The 21,337-nt window shown below is 40.4% G+C and overlaps 1 protein-coding gene and 1 long non-coding RNA gene across 3 annotated transcripts; both read left to right on the plus strand.

Annotated features, from left to right (window-relative positions):
• Positions 1 to 1,592: 1,592 nt before the first annotated feature.
• LOC116038941 lies at positions 1,593 to 4,027 on the plus strand. Its single transcript, XR_004102206.2, has 2 exons — positions 1,593 to 2,487; positions 2,582 to 4,027. It is a non-coding gene; the product is annotated as an uncharacterized LOC116038941 (long non-coding RNA).
• Positions 4,028 to 5,875: 1,848 nt separating this feature from the next.
• Positions 5,876 to 19,746, plus strand: ywhae1 (tyrosine 3-monooxygenase/tryptophan 5-monooxygenase activation protein, epsilon polypeptide 1). Of its 2 annotated transcripts, XM_036001304.1 has the most exons (7): positions 5,876 to 6,147; positions 10,165 to 10,364; positions 11,088 to 11,194; positions 11,584 to 11,790; positions 13,186 to 13,322; positions 15,624 to 15,675; positions 18,512 to 19,746. In XM_036001304.1, the coding sequence occupies exons 1-6, from the start codon at positions 6,084 to 6,086 to the stop codon at positions 15,629 to 15,631; spliced, it is 723 nt and encodes a 240-aa protein (XP_035857197.1). In that variant the 5' UTR covers positions 5,876 to 6,083; the 3' UTR covers positions 15,632 to 15,675; positions 18,512 to 19,746. The 2 variants fall into 2 exon arrangements, with proteins under 2 accessions (XP_035857197.1, XP_031139497.1); XM_031283637.2 differs by lacking the exon at positions 15,624 to 15,675.
• Positions 19,747 to 21,337: the final 1,591 nt, after the last annotated feature.

Raw genomic sequence — 21,337 nt, forward strand, 5'->3', positions numbered from 1 at the left:
TGCTGTGTCATTTTTCATCCTCGTCTTCATCCGTCGCCATGGTTACATCGCTGTAGGATCACGGGTGCTGCATTCATGTCAGATGGGAATACAGTAACAACTTGAGGGGGTAACAACACAGTTTTCATGTGTTGTGTCTTGTTTAAAGCTGCGTTATTGAATTTCTTTTATGAACTTTTGTTGAAAGCATAGTTTGACATTTTTAGAAACATGCCTATTCATTGTCTTACCAAGAGTTACATGAGGAGATTGATACTACTCTGTCTGTACGGTAGATATGAAGCTACCGCCAGCAGCTCATTAGCGTAGCTTTGCATAAAGACTGGAAGCAGGGGGAAACTGCTAGCCTAGCTGTGGGTGAACGTAACAAAATGCGCTTACGAGACCCTCCTAAAGTTAAAACTAGTTAAAACATTCTATTTTGTTTGTTTAATTCCCTGAAAAAAAAATGAAGTTTAAAAAGACAGTTCAGTTTTATAGAGATTATGTGCTGGACTATTTCTTGGCTGGGACCAGTTGCCAGGCAACCAGCGCCCAGCCAAGCAATAGTCCAGCACATAATCTGTATCTTTACGTTTGCTGTAACTCTCTGCTGGTAGTAGGGCTGTAACGATATGTGATATGAAACCGAAATCGCAACACTCGGATCCACAAACCTGTGTCGCGGTGTGAGAAGGCAGAATCGCGACACACCCCTTCCAACTCCCAGAGTTCTCCTTCCCGTCCAGATCCAATGCTACCACATCTTTAAGTTACTATTAGTATTAGTCGTTTTGGTGGTGGTGGGGCACCGGTAACGCTAACGGAGGTGTAACATTACAAATGGCCGCTGTTCTGTCAAGTGCCTGGGTCTGTTTCCCGACGGTTCAGTAAACTGCCGTTAGCGTCCTTAGCATCGGAGTTAAGTGCTGACCGGGTTTGGATTGCTGTAACGATAGTGGCTGGCTGCTAGCTGGCTGGGGGCTGTCTGTGGATGTGTCCGCGGGGCTGTTGTCCGCTCTCATCCCGACTGAAGCCTTGCAGCGCCGGGAGAGTGAGGCAGGCAGACAGGAGTGTGCTAGCTGGCTAAATTACCATTAGACTAATCGTCTATCTGTACAGTTAACATTACTGATGAATTCGTGGGTTAGCCCAGAGTTGTTAACCGTGGTCAAAACAATCATACTAAAAATAACTGAGCATGTTGAGCGATGTCGTAATCTTATGTTAACTTTATAGACCAAGCATTAGCATTAGCTACTTGTCAACCAGCGCCTTTATACTAGGCTAACCTTAAAGCAACACCAAAGCACTTTTCCTCTTCGGTCCCCCTACAGGTTGGAAGCAGAATTGTCCATTACTGTTACCATTATTCTTATGTCTCATTCGAACAGACCCGCTACCCAATCTGGCAAACTTGCATAGTGCGGTTATAGCTGGTAAAGAGCCACAAAGCGAATGCAGAAGTGCCGGTCACCCTGTTACGAGTTGATGAACCACTGAAACGATTTTGGAAACATTATCTTGAGGTACAAAAGAATCTTCGATGGATTGATATTGAAATCAATCAATATCAATAAATAAGGTCTCTGTTGTATTACTGTGTTGCAAAGTGGCATGTAATCAATGACAAAACGATGCCATGTGGCAGAAAAAAAAGTTGTATTACGTTTACTGAGTATAATTCTCTGGATCGTGCAACAAGGCAGGCCTGCTTGGTTCTTTCGGGAAATGATTGTGAAGATTTACAAAGAATAGGTTTACGTCATTTACTCTCTGACTGGGACGTTTGGGGCCAATTGGCGGGAATTTGCTGTGGACAAAATACATACGGCGATACACTGGTAAGAGCAAATTACGTTTAACCATGTAATTGTATTCCCCTGTATTGTGTAACCAGTTAACTTCATTTAATATTGTATGTGGTGTAACAAGTTCCTTCCGGAGACCATTTTGCAGATCCCCCTTTTGTGCGACCAAAGATTTGTTTGTACAAGTTTACAACACCAAACATTTGCATCTCCAAAACTTAACTGAACAATATTCTCTGGCAGAGTGTTTTCTAGTTAAACGTTTGCATCTACCATTTTTCTTGGACATGAATGCAGCATCATTCTAGGGTAACTCAAGCAGCGAATGACGAGATCAGCAAGGCTCAAATCCCGCAGCAGCATTTTATCACTGGGGAGATTTAACAGGAATATTGTGTCTCAGAATGAAATGAAAGAGCTAAATCAGCTGGAGGTGTACAGTTCTAAAGGAACGGACCGAGGACCAGTCCAGCACCCATACCAAATATCAAATGGAGAAAACAAAACCGAGTTGAGACCAGCAGCAACTTTATGTAGTTCTAGCCGTAGAGCAGGCCCCAGCAGAGAACCTGAGAACCTTCAAGACAATTGTTGAGGTGGAGATAAAGGCAACACTACATTCATTCTCTCCACACCTTCCACCTTGGCTCACCTCAGCCCCATCCACCCATGACCAAGTACCACCAAGTAGTCTTTTGTAAGAAGAAAAAAAGGAACATATTGTTATGAAATGATGTACTATGTGATTATCATTACATGCTAAAATATTGTTTATTGTTTGTACTTTGTAGTTTTCTTCATAGCTGATTTTGTCTGGGAGGAATGTTTCGATGTACACGTTTCACTGCTGCGTGTTGGGAGGGAGCATTGGGTAGCTGGTGCAAAATGGATAAACTGACATCTGTTGGCCCCCAGCTCTCACAAGGCCACGTGTGTTCCCATACATCAGACAAGTACATGAATGAAGTTGTACAGAGTGAATGTAGACTGTCCACTATGTTAGTTAGTACTGTCTTCTCATATTTGTGCTCTGCATTCAGCTCACTAAATATACCTTAGAAAACAGACTGCTCTGTGTTCAAATCTCCTCAAATGTGTCCAAGAAAAGAGAAAGTTGTATTATTTGGGACCTTCCCTTTCTGTTTTTAACCTTTTCAATAATCTTACTGCCACCTTGCACCGTTTTGTTCTTTTAATCTTCTGGCTTATCAGCCTGCATTTCCTTTGTGCTTCCTCACTTAATCCTCTGCCACTCTTTTATTTAAAGACTTTTTATGTCACTGTTTTCCCCCCTGAAGAGGTTGTTTTCTGTTGAGATTGAATCAATCTATTTGTTGACACCTGACAATCATCACCTTCGTATATCATAATGCAGACTGGTTTGGACTGAAGGAGGCTGGCTAGATTAGACCTTTGCCAGAGTTGAGCCACTTTGAATTTGAGCTGTGAGAACTCGCTGTCTCTTCGAAGCGAAGGGTTCCTCTCAGAAGTCATAATACAATATTTCTGTCCAGCACACCATGTCACCTTTAGGTGGCACTATAACAGCATTCAGAGAGATGGTGTCTTTCTGAAAGGATATTCTGCCAGTGTTTATGAGATTAAAGGAGATGACATTTGATTTTTAACAGAATGCACTTACCGCTTTTACATGAAGTTTGCATTATATGCCCTCCTTTTTTTAAGGTTTTTAATTATCCTGGATTGCTCCCACTCATTAGTTTCCATGATCTTATAGCTTTGCCTGACAAGCTCTGTCCTGTTCTCACTTTTTATTTTCAAGTTGGCCATCTTCCAAACCAATTTAATAATATTTACTATTTAAAAAATATTTGGTTGACTTCTCTGAGAAATCTGGCCATGGAAAGAAACATTTGTGTACTGCCAGCTTTTGACACAGTCCAGTTTTATCTGTAGTTATGATCAAATCAAGCATCTTTGTCACTCGCACTACACATGGCAGGTGCTTAGCTAAGAGAATCATTATCTGATGAATTGCGTTGCCAATGAAGCCACCAAGAAGTATTTTTTTTTAGTAGCCCTGCATGAAGTCATTCATTTCCTTTCATCCAGAAGTAAGGGATGGCAAAATGCCAGTGAAAATTGTGTTAATATCAAAATGTGCCATTTTATTATAACACTATATTCTTTCAAGTCAATTGAAATTACCTTTTTATTTTCTGTAGCATGTAATGTGTTAATATACTAGTAAATAAAGTCAAACCCATGACAAGTGATTTGTATTTGACTATTTTGTATGTTTGTGAAAACAATGAGCAGGGAAGCTTAACATAGCATATCAAAACCACTTCAAATTACTGGGAATATGTTCAACAAATGTTTTAATGCTACAATTTATGACCAAAAACCCTTTTTCATTCATGCTGCACATGGCAGTTGCCTAGCTACAGAAATTACTGCCATTCATATTACCATGGAGTATTTTTAGTAGCACTTTATGAAGCTGTGTAACTGTAGTGTCAATGTACAGGAGGAATGTAGCCAAACAAGTTACTGTATATGCATCAGCCTACTAAAGCTAAAGTGCAGCCAGCAAGAAAACTGCCATTAAATATGGTCTAATGATGAAAAGATATCTCATAATATTCTTCTAACCGCATTGTTTCACATATTGACAATCACAAACAAAATTACTTCAACATACAATCAAAGGATATAACTACAGGAATTACATTACAATTACACTGCTCAATTATACAGAAACTGCTGAGATATGTTAATTTAATGGCAAAAGACAACTTGGCAGTGAAAACATGTTTTAACGTGTCTATTTTTTCAATCTCCTTGCCTTTTACTTAACTGTTCTGCTATTGACAATGTTTTTGTTGTCATAAGAGAAATGTAAATTAAATAATTATCGATTAAAAGGCACTCAAAAGGTGATTGTTGATATATATTTTGAGAAGAATTATAGAAACATCAGTCAGCACCCCAATAATAGAGGTAAATATTTAATTTGTGCTGCTTAATATTTGCTGTTGAGTTTTCCAAATATTATTTCCAATACTCTAAGTTCCATGGGCATGGCAACATCTAAGATGTTGGTTATTCATTTTTTTCTGAAAAAAGACTCAAATTAATTTGTCTTCACAACAGTTTAAATGAGCCCTAATGCAACTAATATTTTCCATTATGGACTGCCTATATAAGCAACCAATATTTTCCTTTGTCATGCTAGTATAAAAAGTTCTGTATAACATTGTTTTTTTTCTTTTTTTATGTGTTTATTTTCTCCTTTGTCTTTCTTGTCTTGTGAAGAAGACTCTAGGCAATGTCACATGAATGTATGATCTTAGTCTGTTAACAATGGTGTTTGTGTATAGTTATATATACTACTATATATTATGAATCAGTGTCCTTATATGTGAAAAATCAGAATCAGCTTTAATGGCCAAGTAAGTGTGAACATACTGGAAGGAACATAAGGAATCTGACTCTGGCTTTTTGTTGCTCTCAGTCTCAACATACATACACAGAAATAGACATACGGCTAAAAACAAACATCAAAGCTGAACAAGCTAAACATCAACATTTGACTACTATGTATAGATATACGTTTGTATATAAAAAAATGTATATAATACACACAGACTACATTCGTACACACATTGTAAAGAGTAATACAATGCAATGCAAAGGTGCAAATGGTGCTGGTATAAATAAATAAGTATTAATATAACAGGCTGCTTACATATCTGAGGTAGGTGGATATGACAGTATATGGTGTTGACAGATATTTAAAGGACAATTATTGATAGATACATACACATGTATATTACATTGGAGTAATTATTTCCTGTAATATAATGCCTGGAGAAAGACACTTTTCAAGTCCCTGGAGGGTTTTTACTAGGTGTTTCTCTTTTACATTACCTTGCAAATTATATGTATATTGTATCTTTTTATTTTGTATATGTATAAATGTAAAATGTGTAAATAAAGAAACAAACAAAATGATAGAAACACACAATGACTGTACATGTATATAATTTACAAAAAAATGCATTTAGTGTTTGTTACTCTAAATGAGCTTGCAGAGATTCTGACCTTACAAAAATAAAAAATTACTGGAGGGGAGGTATCAGAGCTGGTGATTCATGTGCAGTACTCGGATGAGGCTGGTCGCCATCTTTACTCCATCCCAGCACATCGCTGCCGGTGGGGCGGAACACCACTCATCGACCCAGTTGATTTCTAGGAACCGCCGATAGACCTTCACTAAAGATTTGTCACTTTGATTAGTTCGTCACTCTACCTGCATCTCAACACACAATGGGAGAGCGAGAGGACCTAGTTTATCAGGCAAAACTCGCCGAGCAAGCAGAGAGATATGACGGTAAGACACACTTTCAGGGCTGCAAGGAGGGAGACATGTTCGCCGCAGGGATTTTGTTCTGCGAGCTCTCTCACGTTAACGAAGCAGTGCTCAACTAGCCGCGGCTAACTAGAAAGCTAACGTGACTACGGCCGTCGTCTTTCAGCTAACTAGTCATTGACATGGCAGATGGCTCCGTGTTGGAAGAAACTGATGCGACATTAAAACAAGAGCAAATGTCAAAGTCTCTGTGATTAAGGGAAAAGTGTACGGATGTGACTGACAGTGGCTAGCGTTAGCGAAGGGGCCACAACAAAATGGCGGATTACTGGAGCTGTGTAGATGCTAGATCGCATCCGATACAAGTGTGGACGTCGACACGGGCTGCGCATGCGTCAACATTTTAACACCATCCAACAGACGTTACTGAACTCTTGGTTGCCGATGTTGTTAATATTTTCTCGCAAATTTCTAATTACATTCCTTTTGGAATATGTTCGATTGTGTAGTTTTTGGACGGGAAGCCCAAGTGTTGACGCCTGCGCAGTGTGCCCGTGTTGAATCGTACGTGTATCGGGTGCGATCTAGCATCTACCAAGAGTTGCCTCCCCTGCACCATGCTATCGCTGTAGCTTAGCTACTGGCCGGTTAGTTACACCCACTGTCATCTGTCTATGTACGCACAATAACGTACCAAGTTTTTGCGTGATTCTGTCACCGATGTTAGCCAACTTTCACATTAGCGAGGCGTTAGCTGAATTGCTATTATTATATGTATTATATATATGTTAATTATTGTCAGATGCACAATAATTACAGAAGCAGTCGTTGTCACTGAAAATCCTAGTTTCAGCCTCCCCCCAACAACTGTTAACGTTAATTAAATTACTAAATGAAAAAAAAATGTATATAACTAAATGAGAATCAACGACGTAACATAATGCAAGTTATTATGGGTACATATGAACATAATAAAATGTGAAATATGGTAATATAAATTTGTGTAAGACAGTAATTGCAAATTAATAAGCTGACTTTAAACATGAATGTTGTACATGTAACGTTATGCACAATGAAAATAATATATGTATACGTGTATATGTAACACGGTACGTAAAAATATATAAAGATAAAGGTTAGCTACTTGAAGCTTGCTGTGTGTTAGCAATGAGTGGGAGGGCAGCTGTTCACTTGGTAGGGTGTTCCCCTGCAAGCAGGCTATACGGATCGATTGGCGAAAATGACTCCCTCTTCCTCTCTCTGGTACACTCTGTCAGATTGTCATACCATTACAGGCCTTGTTGAGGCTGTTTTTAGACGGAGCCTTTGCCACTGGTCATACGTTGCCCAGTAACGTTAAGTGAATGTGCCATGACTCATTCACGGGATTTGGACAGAGTGTATTTACAGAGTGATGTATGGTTTACTGGCTGAATGGTAACCTTGCTGGAATGTAGTCGATTCATATTGTTATTCTCCAGTAGGTTATCTGATGTTTAACATGCCATGGAAAGATGAATTTCTAAAGAGCTTCATAGATTGGCGTGGGAGAAGTCATGTATTAGCTAATTAATGTCAGATTCAGAGAGAAATCTAGCCTGCGCGTTTGAACCATTCAACCCACAAAGTTAGTTATTTTAAAAAATCAATACCCTGCAAGCCGCCAATGATGCCATACAATTCAACCATACTTTTAACCTGAGAAGTATATTAGCTACAGATCAATGAAATGAGAAATTGGTTTATGTGTGTGCAGTCCCTTAGCCAGAAGAAACTTATTGGATGGGAATCTGACCCCCTCTTTTTTATGTCTTTCTTAATCATTAAAACCGGTAATGGGGCATAATGGCAATGTCGTCGATATTTACATTTTATTAATCTATTTCAGTATATATATTGTTGTACGGAATTAAGGCGGAATTGATAAAGTTAATTTAATTTTAGAGTGGCTGTTTGTGCAAGAAACAATATTTTTTCAATGTGGTTTTCTTAATTTATGTATGCAATGCATTTGTGATTTAGCTAATAAAGCCCACAGCATGACATTTTGACTTAATTGTACTTTTGTGCAAAATACTCAATACCCTTGCATCACTGTAAATCACATCTTGACAGCACCATACCGTATGACGCCTGGTCAGCGAAACAATATGACAGTATAAAAAAACCGCATAATTCACTCCATATTCAGAACATTAATATAGCAGTGAAAAACTATTTGCTATGTAAAGATAAGGGTGGATTAATGCCGCCCTGAGCATAGAATGAAGCCACACGGCCTCTGTGTGTGTTGTAATCCGAGCATGCGAGTGCCTTTTTAATAAACATAGGGTACTTTAGTCATCAGTATAACTAGGCTACACTGACAGCACAGAGTCGTCACTAATGACAAACATATTTTTTAAGTGCTGCTGATCGTTGAAAGCTGCATTTGAATTATATTTTGTTAATGCTAGAGAGGCTGTCTGAATCCGGTCCAAACATTCCTACCACACATTGAGCGAGAGCCCTGCAGCCAGGAGCAGGGAAATGGTCTGCACTGTAGGCTAATCGCTAAAGGTGCTTGTTTTTGCCAATGACAGGCTCACTGCCTTAGTCTAAAGGCAGTTACACACCGACCAGACGGCCGACCCTCGGCAGAAAAGGCAGTTGGACTGATCAGTCTCCCCGAGTTGGTCAAAAAAAGTGCCTCGGAACACACCAAAGCGACGAGACGTAATACGTCTCCATAACAGCAGGCAGCGCTAATCTGTATTGTCGCCCACAAAATGAAAACCGGCAGCCGATTGGACGAACGCGTCACGTGGGTCTGGTTTCTCCGGAAATTCAAAAACAGACTGTCATGGCGGGTTGTTCAGAATACGATCTCATATTGTACTAAAATAGTTCACCGAAACGTGTTTCTGAAAACATTTTAAGCGAGAAATAGGCCATGCAGTTGCTGAATCTGTCTTCATTTCAGATCGTCAAAGGTCAGTTTAAAAGATTTTTGTCAGATTCCGGGTGAGTCCCGACTGCCCTGTCTCCAACTGAGCATGTCAGGTCGGCCAAAATGAAGGCCGACGGCCCCTCGGACGGACGACGGCATGGAACACACCAAACAGACTCGAGTCACCGACCTCGCCAGACTGTCCACAGGCCGATTATCGGCCCGGTGCGTAGCTGCCTTAAGTGTCTAACAGGATTATTGAAATGACCCTACAGAGGAAATTAAACGTTTTTCTTTACCCTTCGCTTGGTCTGTTTGTTATTGTGTCTAACCAAGTGTTGCTCACAAAGAAGTCTCGTTCTCAAATCTTGCGAGAGGTGACTTAAATCCACATTGTAGTAATCAGCTGAGTCTTTAGCCATGACATTGAAAATATTTTAAATAACACTAAGCTACCAAAAATAAGCACTGTTAGTGGACGTACATTGACGGTTGACAATCGCCCAGAGCGATTATATTGCAGCGTGTTTTCATGGCTGCCTTCTGCAGGGCTCTCGCTTAATTCTAGACCAATTTCAAAAATTGTTGTCCCCATTAGTCACTTAGGCACAAAAACCAATAGGGTCTAGGTTAAAAAATACAGATGCTTGCCTTTTAACATTTTACTCTAAACACCCTCTGTCATGTCAACCTGTCTTGCATATTCTGTAAGCTTTAAATTATCTGAAGGCACACGACTTCATCCATAATGCAAGTTTTTTCCCAAAAGTCATGGATTTGTGAAGCATATTTATTTGCTTTCAGATCTGTAATGCATATAGTCAAATTACAATATTTTAAAGTACGTGGAAATGGCATACTATTGCTGGTTACCTGAATATATTTTAATCTCTGTTTGCCACTTGAAAGCATTATGTCACAGCACAATTAGGGAATTGACGCTTTAGTTTGAAAAGCTCAGACATTAAATCTCTCAAGTTTTTAGTCAGACAACATGATTGATGATGATCGACAGCTCGTTTTTAGTGTGTACTCTCAAGATGTTAGGTTGATGAGAAAGATTATTTGAATGAAATATCTGAGGACTGTTACATGTGTCTCCTCAACAGAGATGGTGGTGTCTATGAAGAACGTGGCAGGCATGGATGTGGAGCTCACAGTGGAGGAGAGGAACCTACTATCAGTGGCCTACAAGAATGTGATTGGAGCTCGGAGAGCCTCCTGGAGGATAATTAGCAGTATCGAACAGAGGGAAGAGAACAAGGGCGGAGAAGAGAAACTGAAGATGATCCGGGAATACAGGCAAACGGTAAAGTACTCAGCAAAGGCCCATAAACAAGCTTAGCATATGTATTTAGACAGTGTCTGTCAGGAACACTTACATGAATTCATGTAAGTCCATTTATGTCCCATTGTCCCATATATGATATACAGTATGCCATTTCAAAGTATCTCAGATTTGCTGTGCGAATGTGAGATCCCTAAGTAATATAAATAATACACACTATAAGCAGCTACCGGAACAGACTGTGTCTGAGTCATAGTTGGCAAAATCCTACACTCTCTTGCTTTTATGAAGGTAATAAGAGCTGGCTGTTAATCTGGGAGAGGCCAGAGTGTGTCAGAGAGATGGGAGAGGCAGTTGGGCTGCAGTCAGTGACCTAATCGGATTCAGAGATGGGTAATCCTGCTGTTGTACCATCATTTCTTTTGTTGTTCTCTATCTCCCTTGGGGAACACATTTGTTACAGGTTATTAGCATTGGGCAGATATCGTCTCGAAAAGGACACAGGCAGCTACAGCAGGTGTCTGCGTACATGGACGTAGTCACGCGTTTGTTGGCACATAGAGCCCACGCAGTTACACGTTTGACCCTCACAAACATAGGCAGATGACTAAATTTAATTTACATAGACTTTGTACCCACACAGAAGCGGAAAGTATCATTTGGACTTAGAGGAGAACTTGTGGAAAATGTTTCAAATGTTTTGCTGATTGAATAATCATCCTTATTTTGTTTGTTTGGTGGCAGGTTGAGAAGGAGCTGAAGTCAATCTGTGGTGACATTCTGGATGCACTGGAACGGCACCTACTCCCCTCTGCTATCATGGGAGAGTCTAAGGTCTTCTACAACAAAATGTAAGAGCTTTGTGGTCTGAATGTAAATTAGTAGATGTATAAATGAACCCTCTCCAGTCCTTAAACAGAATGATGAGTATGTTTTTGTGTATGAGCATTATTTGACATAGTTGTATGGTTAAAGGAATATTGACAGGTAAATTGCAGACAGCAAAGGTCAGGGTCGGGATCTGAGGAAACCATAGAAATATCAAGAAGGTTCACAAATGGGACACTTTTCAGGAATATGTATAGTGAGAGCTTGTATAATAAGTTGCACTGCTAGCTCCATCAAGACCGTAAACACACTAAGCATAACAATTAACTTGTCATTTTATCATATACTTAAGACAAAGGAAACACTATAGTTACTGAATTTGGTGCCCAATTTTGTTTTTCTCCAATTCCAGGAAGGGTGACTACCACAGGTACCTGGCAGAATTTGCCACTGGCAACAACAGAAAGGAGGCAGCAGAGAACAGCCTGGTGGCCTACAAAACTGCTACCGATCTAGCCATGTTGGAGCTGCCACCCACACACCCCATCCGCCTCGGTCTTGCCCTCAACTTCTCCGTCTTCTACTATGAGATCCTAAACTCTCCTGACCGCGCTTGCAGGTTACTGTTTCTGCAATACACTTTCTCCGTTTCTTTTTAGTTTCATCAACAATGGTAAAGCAGAGTATAATCTTTTATTTACATAGCACCTCCCAAGATTTGATCAGAAGAGGTTTTTTTTTTTTTTAAGGATTCAAGGTGTTGGAGCCCTGACTATAAAGAACCTAGGTTCAATCTTTTTATTATCTACCTTCATTAATCTTCCCCAGTTTTCATGCATAACTAGAGGTTCTTGCCTTTTCCCCATCAGGGCTGTTGTTCTGACAAGCTCAAGTTTTAAACCCTGTGTTCATTTTCAAAAGTATTCACCCCTTGACCTCTTCATGTTTTTTTTCTATTACAATATACATTTTTTAATTAAGATGTAAGTAGGCTTCTTTTGGCTTGGATCAATCTAAATTAAGCATGTAAAGCCCCTGACACACTAACCAGACGGCCGACCGTTGGCAGAAAAGGCAGTCGGACTGATCAGTCGGCTCCCCGAGGTCCAAAAAGTGTCTCAGAACGCACCGAAGCGACGCCGACTTGAGCGTGTAATACGTCTCCGTAACAGCAGGCGGCGCTAATCTGTATTGTCGCCCAAAAAAATGAAAACCGACAGCTGATTGGACGAACGCGTCACGTGGGTGTGGTTTCTCCAGAAATTCAAAGCCAGACTGTCATGGCAACTTGTTCAGAATACGATCTCATATTGTACTAAAATAGTTCACTGAAACGTGTTTCTGAAAACATTTTAAGCGAGAAATAGGCCGTGCAGTTGCTGAATCTGTCTTTATTTCAGATCGACAAAGGTCAGCTTAAAAGATTTTCGTCAGATTTTGAGAGACTCTAGTCACGCTCATCCCGCTCATCATTTCTGGGTTAGCACTCCACCAATCAGATTGGTCATGGAGTCCGACTGCCCGCCCTCCGACGCAACATGTCAGGTCGGCCAAAATGAAGGCCGACAGCTCCTCTGACGGACGACGGCACGGAACACACCGAACAGACTCGAGTCACGGACCTCGCCAGACTGTCCGACGGCCGATTATCGGGTTTGTGTGTCAGGGCCTTAACACAAAATGGTTAATAGTATTCACCCACCTCAAGTAAGTATTTAGGTGTGGCTAGCCTCTGACCCAACGTTAACACGTTAACATTGTTAGTTTGAAGCCATTCCTGTGTGGCTTTGGCTTTGTGTTGACATATGCATAAAGTAATATTAATAGAAGCCCATTGCAAGAAAACACAAATTTAGTTAATTGAGTTACTTAATACACACAATCTCTAACACAGATGGATAATGTGGAATATATCTTTCCACCTTATCCTAATGTGATGGGCTTGAAGAGTTTGAATACATGTTTTGATACAGTTAAAGTACGAAGTGATTTCAACAGAAGTGTGTTTGCTCAGGTTGGCAAAGGCTGCATTCGATGACGCCATCGCAGAACTGGACACTCTGAATGAAGACAGCTACAAGGACTCTACGCTTATCATGCAGTTGTTACGTGACAACCTCACACTATGGACTTCAGATATGCAGGGAGAGGGTAAGAGTCTCGTATCGTGGTGCCCCCATTCATAATACTAATCTAGAACAATGTACTGCGTCTGCAACCTACCTGTTTGTCACTGCAGAACCTCTTTCAACGGCTAGATGCTGATACACTGATGAACTAACTCACTCGTCTCCCGTTACCTGCCTAAAACCTTGTTACACTGGATTTAAAACGTCTTAATACTGTGAGCAGCTTGATTGATGTTCTGATGCTAACGTATAGTATTGCATTTCCATTTTTACAAGGAAAAGTAAGCCGTACATCCAAATTATGATTTTAGCTTTGTCATTGTGAGTTATATCACGGTAGTAATAACTGCAGCGATCTAAATAGGAAATCAAAATTGTCGTGTTTATCAAAAGAGTTTGTCACTTTGATTTCTGTTACCACTGGGCTCAAAAGGCTTCATTTCTAACCTGGCTCTTTACGCAGCTTGGTGTACTGGACTCCAGTACAATTGGTTAACAGTCTAAAGTAATTAGTTGTAATTGGGTGTGATTTTGTTTTTACTTGTTGGGCTACGTTGTTCCAGTTTCCTTTGTCTTTACCTTTACTCTGCTCATATGCCCAAGATGAATTAGTTTTTGGCTACTCATGCTGAAGTTGTTAGAAAGTATTTGCACTTATAGTTTTGGGACACTCTAAAAAGGCTACGATGGCCACAGAGGGTCTGCTCCTGTCTCATCGTGATCCAAGTGAAGCCATGGTGATGTATCTGATCTTTGAGATGTACGTTTTGACAGAACTGGGGGGGAATCAAGTAACAAGGAAATCTGGTTGTTGAAGGTCAGAGACGGTGAAAAGTTAAGCCATGACCTAAAAAGCCACACTGACATCAGCTTGAACTTTCAGGACCTGAATCACGCTGCTCACAGTTTGCATGCCCAGCTACAGACTTGGTTTGTTACAGAATTTCTGTCTTACTGTTGTACATGTGGCTGAGCTGAATCGGCCCTCTAGAGCTAAAGGTCATAACCATCCTACCTAACAAAGATTATCTGCTTTCCCCAGCCAATATTGTGATTTTAATTGCGATTAATTTACATAGACTAAACTACACTGGAATAAATAACTACTAAACTACAGATAGACAAATACAGTTGCATATAAGGGGCAGTCAGAGAAACATCAAAAGTTCAAAGTAAACTTGCCTAGTTAATATGGAAAAATGACCTGTTCAGCTCACATTTATTAAGACATTACATTTGTGGTATATGTGACATTCTAAAAGTGGTGTTATATTTATTGAAAACACATAGTTGAACAGTTAAACAGTAATTACAAACGGTTGGTTAATCAAATCTGACAGTGTTTATATCGGACTGACAGCCCCCTAATGCTACTGTTGACACCTCTGCACTTTAGCTGCTTGAGCTAACGTTTGCTTTACACGCTGACGGGACAAGCTGCTTCACAGCCCTGAAAACTGGAAGTCCTGATTTTGAGCTTTTGTGGTTATGAGATCAAAATGATATATAGCTTTTAAAAATTGACTTGGGAGATTCCGACAGCTCTGTCTACCAGCCGTCTCATTTAAAATGTATGTTATGTAGAAAAAGACACACCACTCTGTTGCTCTTTTATAAACAGTCAATATGTCTCTTCTGTTATTTCACCAACTCACTGAATAAACACTAGGCACTAGGTTTGTTGATGTTGACGGAAGTTGGGGGGTTTCAGGTGTTGGGTGATATCTCTGCGCACAAGTAGCAGTGCTTCGCCTCAATATAGTCCCAAGTCTAAATCTGCCTAGGAAATCGTCTAGTCTTAATCTGCATTGCTATTTGTACTCGTGAATATGCAGGCCACAAGAAGTAATACGTTTTCTTTTGGCTTACTTTTACTCACGACATGCTATCCGGCAACATAGGATTCCATTCACTACGCTAAGTTAAACCAGCGGCGGCGCTGCCGGACTAAGACCATGCATGCACTCAGACAAAAATGCGTTTGCCCACCTATCTACATCTAGGGGAGACAGTGAATAACCATATTTCAGAAAAACGGTGGCGTGTTCCTTTTAAGCTGCTAAATTGTCACCACCACAAGCTGCAACTGGTTGAGACTGGAAATGTTCAAATCGCAAGAGCAGTGATCTTATTTTACATAATTAACAATCACGATTTCGGTATGAGGAACGATAAACCATTCAGCCCCGTTTGATTCATTTTTTCTATTCCTGCATTCCTTCGGGCTGTTTGGATTTGCTGCGTTGCAGAGCATCCACCGCCACCTTTTATTTCTCAGTGACTCGTCATGTCTCTTGTCTTTTTCTCATTTCCTCTGCTGTAGAGTCCTAAAGGAAACAAACCTGACTGTTCATTTCCCATGTTAACTGTACTTTGTAAGTGTTGCTCACCCAAGCCTTGCTTGTGTGTGTGGCTGCCTTTCTTCCCCTTCTCAACACTAACTCACCCCTGGTTTAATAATTCAATTCACTCACCTGTTGCTTTGTCACTCACTCATTCGGTTGGATTTTGTATTAACTATGGGTAACCGGCTGTAATCTTTGATCTTCCCACCAGAGCCAGTTCAAACAGGGTTTCTTGAGTTTAGATAGTTCAGCTGATCTTGACTTATGTTTACAGAGTGTGAGTTATCTCTTAGTTGCCTCTTAAAGTTTTATGTACATCATGTAGCAGAGATTTCAATCATGTTATTTGCATGCTGGACTGCTTGTACACTCAGTCGAGCTCCACTGACTTCATGAGTTTTAAACACTGTTCACTCGGGGTTTTGTTTTCTTTTCACTTTTTGAGCTCTTGAGTTTTCACCCCTTTCCGTTTTCCAATTACTGTACTTGAAGGAGTGGCTGTGATACACAATTTGATACCACATTTCACTCAACCCCAAACACTGGTGAAAGTTACATCTGGGTTCAGCATGCATTTTGACTGATGCTTCCAGCTGATAAGGAATTTATTTTAAAGATTTCCACTTGCAAAAGTCAAGATTTTTTAGAAATGAGTATGTCAGTTTAAACAGATTTTTACCTGGACTGTAGTGTACAGTCGTGGCCAAAAGTTTTGAGAATGACACAAATATTAGTTTTCACAAAGTTTGCTGCTAAACTACTTTTAGATCTTTTTTTCAGTTGTTTCTGTGATGTACTGAAATATAATTACAAGCACTTTATACGTTTCAAAGGCTTTTATTGACAATTACATGACATTTATGCAAAGAGTCAGTATTTGCAGTGTTGGCCCTTCTTTTTCAGGACCTCTGCAATTCGACTTGGCATGCTCTCAATCAACTTCTGGGCCAAATCCTGACTGATAGCAACCCATTCTTTCATAATCACTTCTTGGAGTTTGTCAGAATTAGTGGGTTTTTGTTTGTCCACCCGCCTCTTGAGGATTGACCACAAGTTCTCAATGGGATTAAGATCTGGGGAGTTTCCAGGCCATGGACCCAAAATTTCAACGTTTTGGTCCTCGAGCCACTTAGTTATCACTTTTGCCTTATGGCACGGTGCTCCATCGTGCTGGAAAATGCATTGTTCTTCACCAAACTGTTGTTGGATTGTTGGAAGAAGTTGCTGTTGGAGGGTGTTTTGGTACCATTCTTTATTCATGGCTGTGTTTTTGGGCAAAATTGTAAGTGAGCCCACTCCCTTGGATGAGAAGCAACCCCACACATGAATGGTCTCAGGATGCTTTACTGTTGGCATGACACAGGACTGATGGTAGCGCTCACCTTTTCTTCTCCGGACAAGCCTTTTTCCAGATGCCCCAAACAATCGGAAACAGGCTTCATCGGAGAATATGACTTTGCCCCAGTCCTCAGCAGTCCATTCACCATACTTTCTGCAGAAGATCAATCTGTCCCTGATGTTTTTTTTTGAAGAGAAGTGGCTTCTTTGCTGCCCTTCTTGACACCAGGCCATCTTCCAAAAGTCTTCGCCTCACTGTGCGTGCAGATGTGCTCACACCTGCCTGCTGCCATTCCTGAGCAAGCTCTGCACTGGTGGCACTCCGATCCCGCAGCTGAATCCTCTTTAGGAGACGATCCTGGCGCTTGCTGGACTTTCTTGGACGCCCTGAAGCCTTCTTAACAAGAATTGAACCTCTTTCCTTGAAGTTCTTGATAATCCTATAAATTGTTGATTTAGGTGCAATCTTAGTAGCCACAATATCCTTGCCTGTGAAGCCATTTTTATGCAACGCAATGATGGCTGCACGCGTTTCTTTGCAGGTCACCATGGTTAACAATGGAAGAACAATGATTTCAAGCATCACCCTCCTTTTAACATGTCAAGTCTGCCATTCTAACCCAATCAGCCTGACATAATGATCTCCAGCCTTGTGCTCGTCAACATTCTCACCTGAGTTAACAAGACGATTGCTGAAATGATCTCAGCAGGTCCTTTAATGATGCAGTGGAATTTTCATGGCAAAGAAGGACTATGCAATTCATCTGATCACTGTTCATAACATTCTGGAATATATGCAAATTGCTATTATAAAAACTTAAGCAGCAACTTTTCCAATTTCCAATATTTATGTAATTCTCAAAACTTTTGGCCACGACTGTATATGTTCCCACGTATCTAAGTATTTTTCCCACCGTTAACCAGCAGTGGTGGAAAGTAACAAAGTACATTTTCATAATTCTTGTACTGAAGGACAGTATTTGAGGTATTTGTACTTTTATTTATGCTACTTAATACTTCTACATTTCAAAAGCAAATTTGCAAAATTGCACTCTGTATTTCAATTAATTTATTCAACAGCTATAGTCACTAGTTATTAAAATAAGTTTTTCAGAAATGACTGAAATTGGGGGTTGCAAAATAAACTGCCTAACTGTATATAAAGCTGCAACAGTACGAGGCTGCGTCCACAATAATGCATCAGTAATAATAATAATAACATAACATAATCTCTATGTATATATGCAACACCGTCAAACATGCATAATGAGTACCTTCACTCACCTGTTTTTGATATTAATTCCAGTATTAAGTTTTCTTTCATAAAGAATGGAAAACAACGGCCCAAGCTTTGTTCCTGGCCATTTTCCAAACGGAATTTCCTGAAGGTTTTAAATGTAACGGCGTTTGAGTTTATTGGCTTTTCTACGAAATGTTAGGCCTCGTCACCATTAGGCCTGGGAACCTTGTTTGTGAGTAAGCAGTCAGATGAAAACCAAACGCTGACCGTGTATTTTCTCTTGACCAGGTGAAGAACAAAACAAAGAGGCACTGCAAGACGTTGAGGATGAGCCCCAGTGAGACTATGCCACCAACAGCCAACAACCTGAGACCCTCCCTTCACCTCCTCACACTCCTCCCCCCTCCACCTGCAGCCTCCTCCATCCTCATCCCCCCCCCCTCCTCCCCTCCAACTCTTCTTTCCTTTCTGTGAGTCACCTTCCTCTCCCTTCCTTTTTCCTTTCTTCCACCTCTGCAGCTCCATGACCCAGCAGGGCCACGGAGTTAACAACTTTATTTTTCTCTTTTTTATTTTTATATTAGTCCTTACATCATTCAAGTAAATAGCACTTAATTGAGACAGGAAATACAATGTTAGAAAGACAAATATAAAGAGAGTCCCTGGGCTTTTTTTTTTTTTTTTTTTTCCGTTCTCTCTGGTACAAGCGGTTCTGAAAAAGTTCTTTGTTTTTATTATTGTATTTTTGTTTGTTTTTTTGCTTTTTCCTCAATATTTTTATCAGTTGCTGGATGTATTGAGAATTTTTTTTTCTTAATGTAATTACAGAAATTAACTTTTATTACTGATAATGTCGACTATTAGTTATGGGAGCTATTTTATCTCTGTTTTTAGTGAAATGTCATGCGAATCGTTTTACCTTTTTATGGGCAATTTAGAAAACTACAAGTGCCCTTTTTGTTGACTTAGGTTTTCAGAGGAAGTTGGCAAAATTTGCGATATCCACGTGGGGCAAAAAAGTGCTTAACTTTTACACCATAGTGATTCTGTTGTCATGTTTTTGTAGTTGTCCTTGGACTGTACTTTGTGCTAAAATACTGTAACTGTGCACACATGCTGAATCGCTGAAGGTTGACTTGTCGCTACCTGGTGGTTATAATTTAAAAAAAAAAAAAAAAAAAAAAAACTTGGGAGATTTCACACTTGTGTAAAAGACAAGTCTCAATTTGGCCCTGCTTTTCGACAGAGAGCCCTGAAATGGAAAGGATTGTCGGTGCTTGCATGAGTTAACACATACTCTTTTCTGCTGCTTCTCCCCTACTTTTTACTAAAGTTCCTCTGGGTTCAGAGGTTTTCTTTCTTTGCTGTTTCCTTTGTTTCTCTTCTTGTTTTGCTTCATTATGTGTAACTTGGAGCTGATTTGTACTACTGGATATCTGACTGGAGCCACAGACAGGGAATCTGTATTGTTCTTACTGAAACACAGCATGGAATTAACATTAAACAATCTAAATTAAACATTACTAACTGACTTGTTGCGTTTATTTGTCTTAGAAGACAGCTTTGCTCAGAGTTAAGTGAATAAATAAAATTCATGAAAAAACAAACAAGGTAATGAATTAAATAAAAAACAGTCCTGGTGTTAGGACCCAGCTCGTGAGGGGGGAAAGTGAAGTAGCATAAAACCAGGTGTCTGCAAAGGAGAAAGGGCTGTGGGTGCTGCTTCAAACAAAGAAACAAATATAACAGAAGACTCAAATCCGAGCTAAATCACTGAACTACAGAAACAAACGGAAACAAACCTCACTAATTAGATCAACGTTAAATCCAACACAAGTAGAACAGCACCCCTAAAACTAATGTAACTATCGACAAGTGTGACAGTTATCAGTTTTAAAAACTAAAGCCTGGTCCAGTCTCCCATGTAGGTCTCGCAACAAAGTACCTCAATCTTAGCTCTAAACTAGTATTTGACATTTAACTAAACAGAGCGCAACTAGAGGCACATTGGCAAACTGGTCAAGTGAAATCCCAGCCCTGGAGTGACAATTTGACTATATAGCAGGTGAGCTTGATTGCTCCTGGTTTGGAGGGTGATGCTGAGTGCCGATCCAATCAGTGTCCTCAGAGCTCCAAGCAGGAAGTGGAAGGCATCGGAGGCAGTCACGCTTTGCCAGACCTTCCTCCACAGCGCTGCGGAGGAGGGTCTGGCGAGTCCACGCAGCATTCTGGGATGGGAGAAAAACGTGCTCTGGTTTATTGGCATTTCTTTAAACCAATCACAATCAGCTTGGGCGTCATCCCGTAAGTGGAACGTGGTGGATATAGACTTCATCGGAGGAAACGTCGTTATAATTATAATACATTTTATTTGTAGTGCACTTTTTATTGTTGAAATGTATCCCAAAGTGCTGCAGAGTAAAACAAGATTAACCCTGAAACCGTAGCAAAACGGTGCACTCCGTTTTGAGATTGAACGTGCCCCTGGTGCGTGTTGTAGCTTTTTCTGCAGGCCATTCAAATGTGCACTACAACCTTTTGTTTTTTAAGGAGTGTACATTAGCACCGGTGTTTCTTCATCCAGTGTTAATACTGGCTTTCCAAAACTAGAGGAACCGCAGCACACGGTTGCCTCACAGAGCAGATGTTGCCGCTGGAACCTGAGTTGGAAACTGTGAGCATAATCATGAATTTATATGTTCTATATATAGTGTTTGAGAGACAAATGCAATCTTAATGCCTGCTGTGGTTCTGCTGTGACTGTGTAGCTGCTGCTTCTGCGTGAGCAGCTGATGGAAGCGTCAGCCGTCTGGTGACGTGCGCGGTGTAATCGTCAACACTGACACAAATGTTTCTGTGTGGCTGAGACAGATGCTGTCACTGTATCGTGTGTTGCCAACATGATTTGTCATAGGTTAGTGACTAATACATGCCATTATGTTGACTGTGTTCATAAAACCCACCTTCCCCTCTTACACACTTTCATACTGTATATGTCTTTTCTGGGAGGGCCCTGTGGGGCCTCCCTGGTTTCAGTTGTTTGTAACCTCTGTAGCAGTTGATCATTCATCACCCATTATCCATAATAACAGCCTGAGCTCAGTGCCTAGCCTA

This window comes from Sander lucioperca, chromosome 5 (genome assembly GCF_008315115.2).
Source record: "Sander lucioperca isolate FBNREF2018 chromosome 5, SLUC_FBN_1.2, whole genome shotgun sequence".
Lineage (NCBI taxonomy): Eukaryota > Metazoa > Chordata > Actinopteri > Perciformes > Percidae > Sander > Sander lucioperca.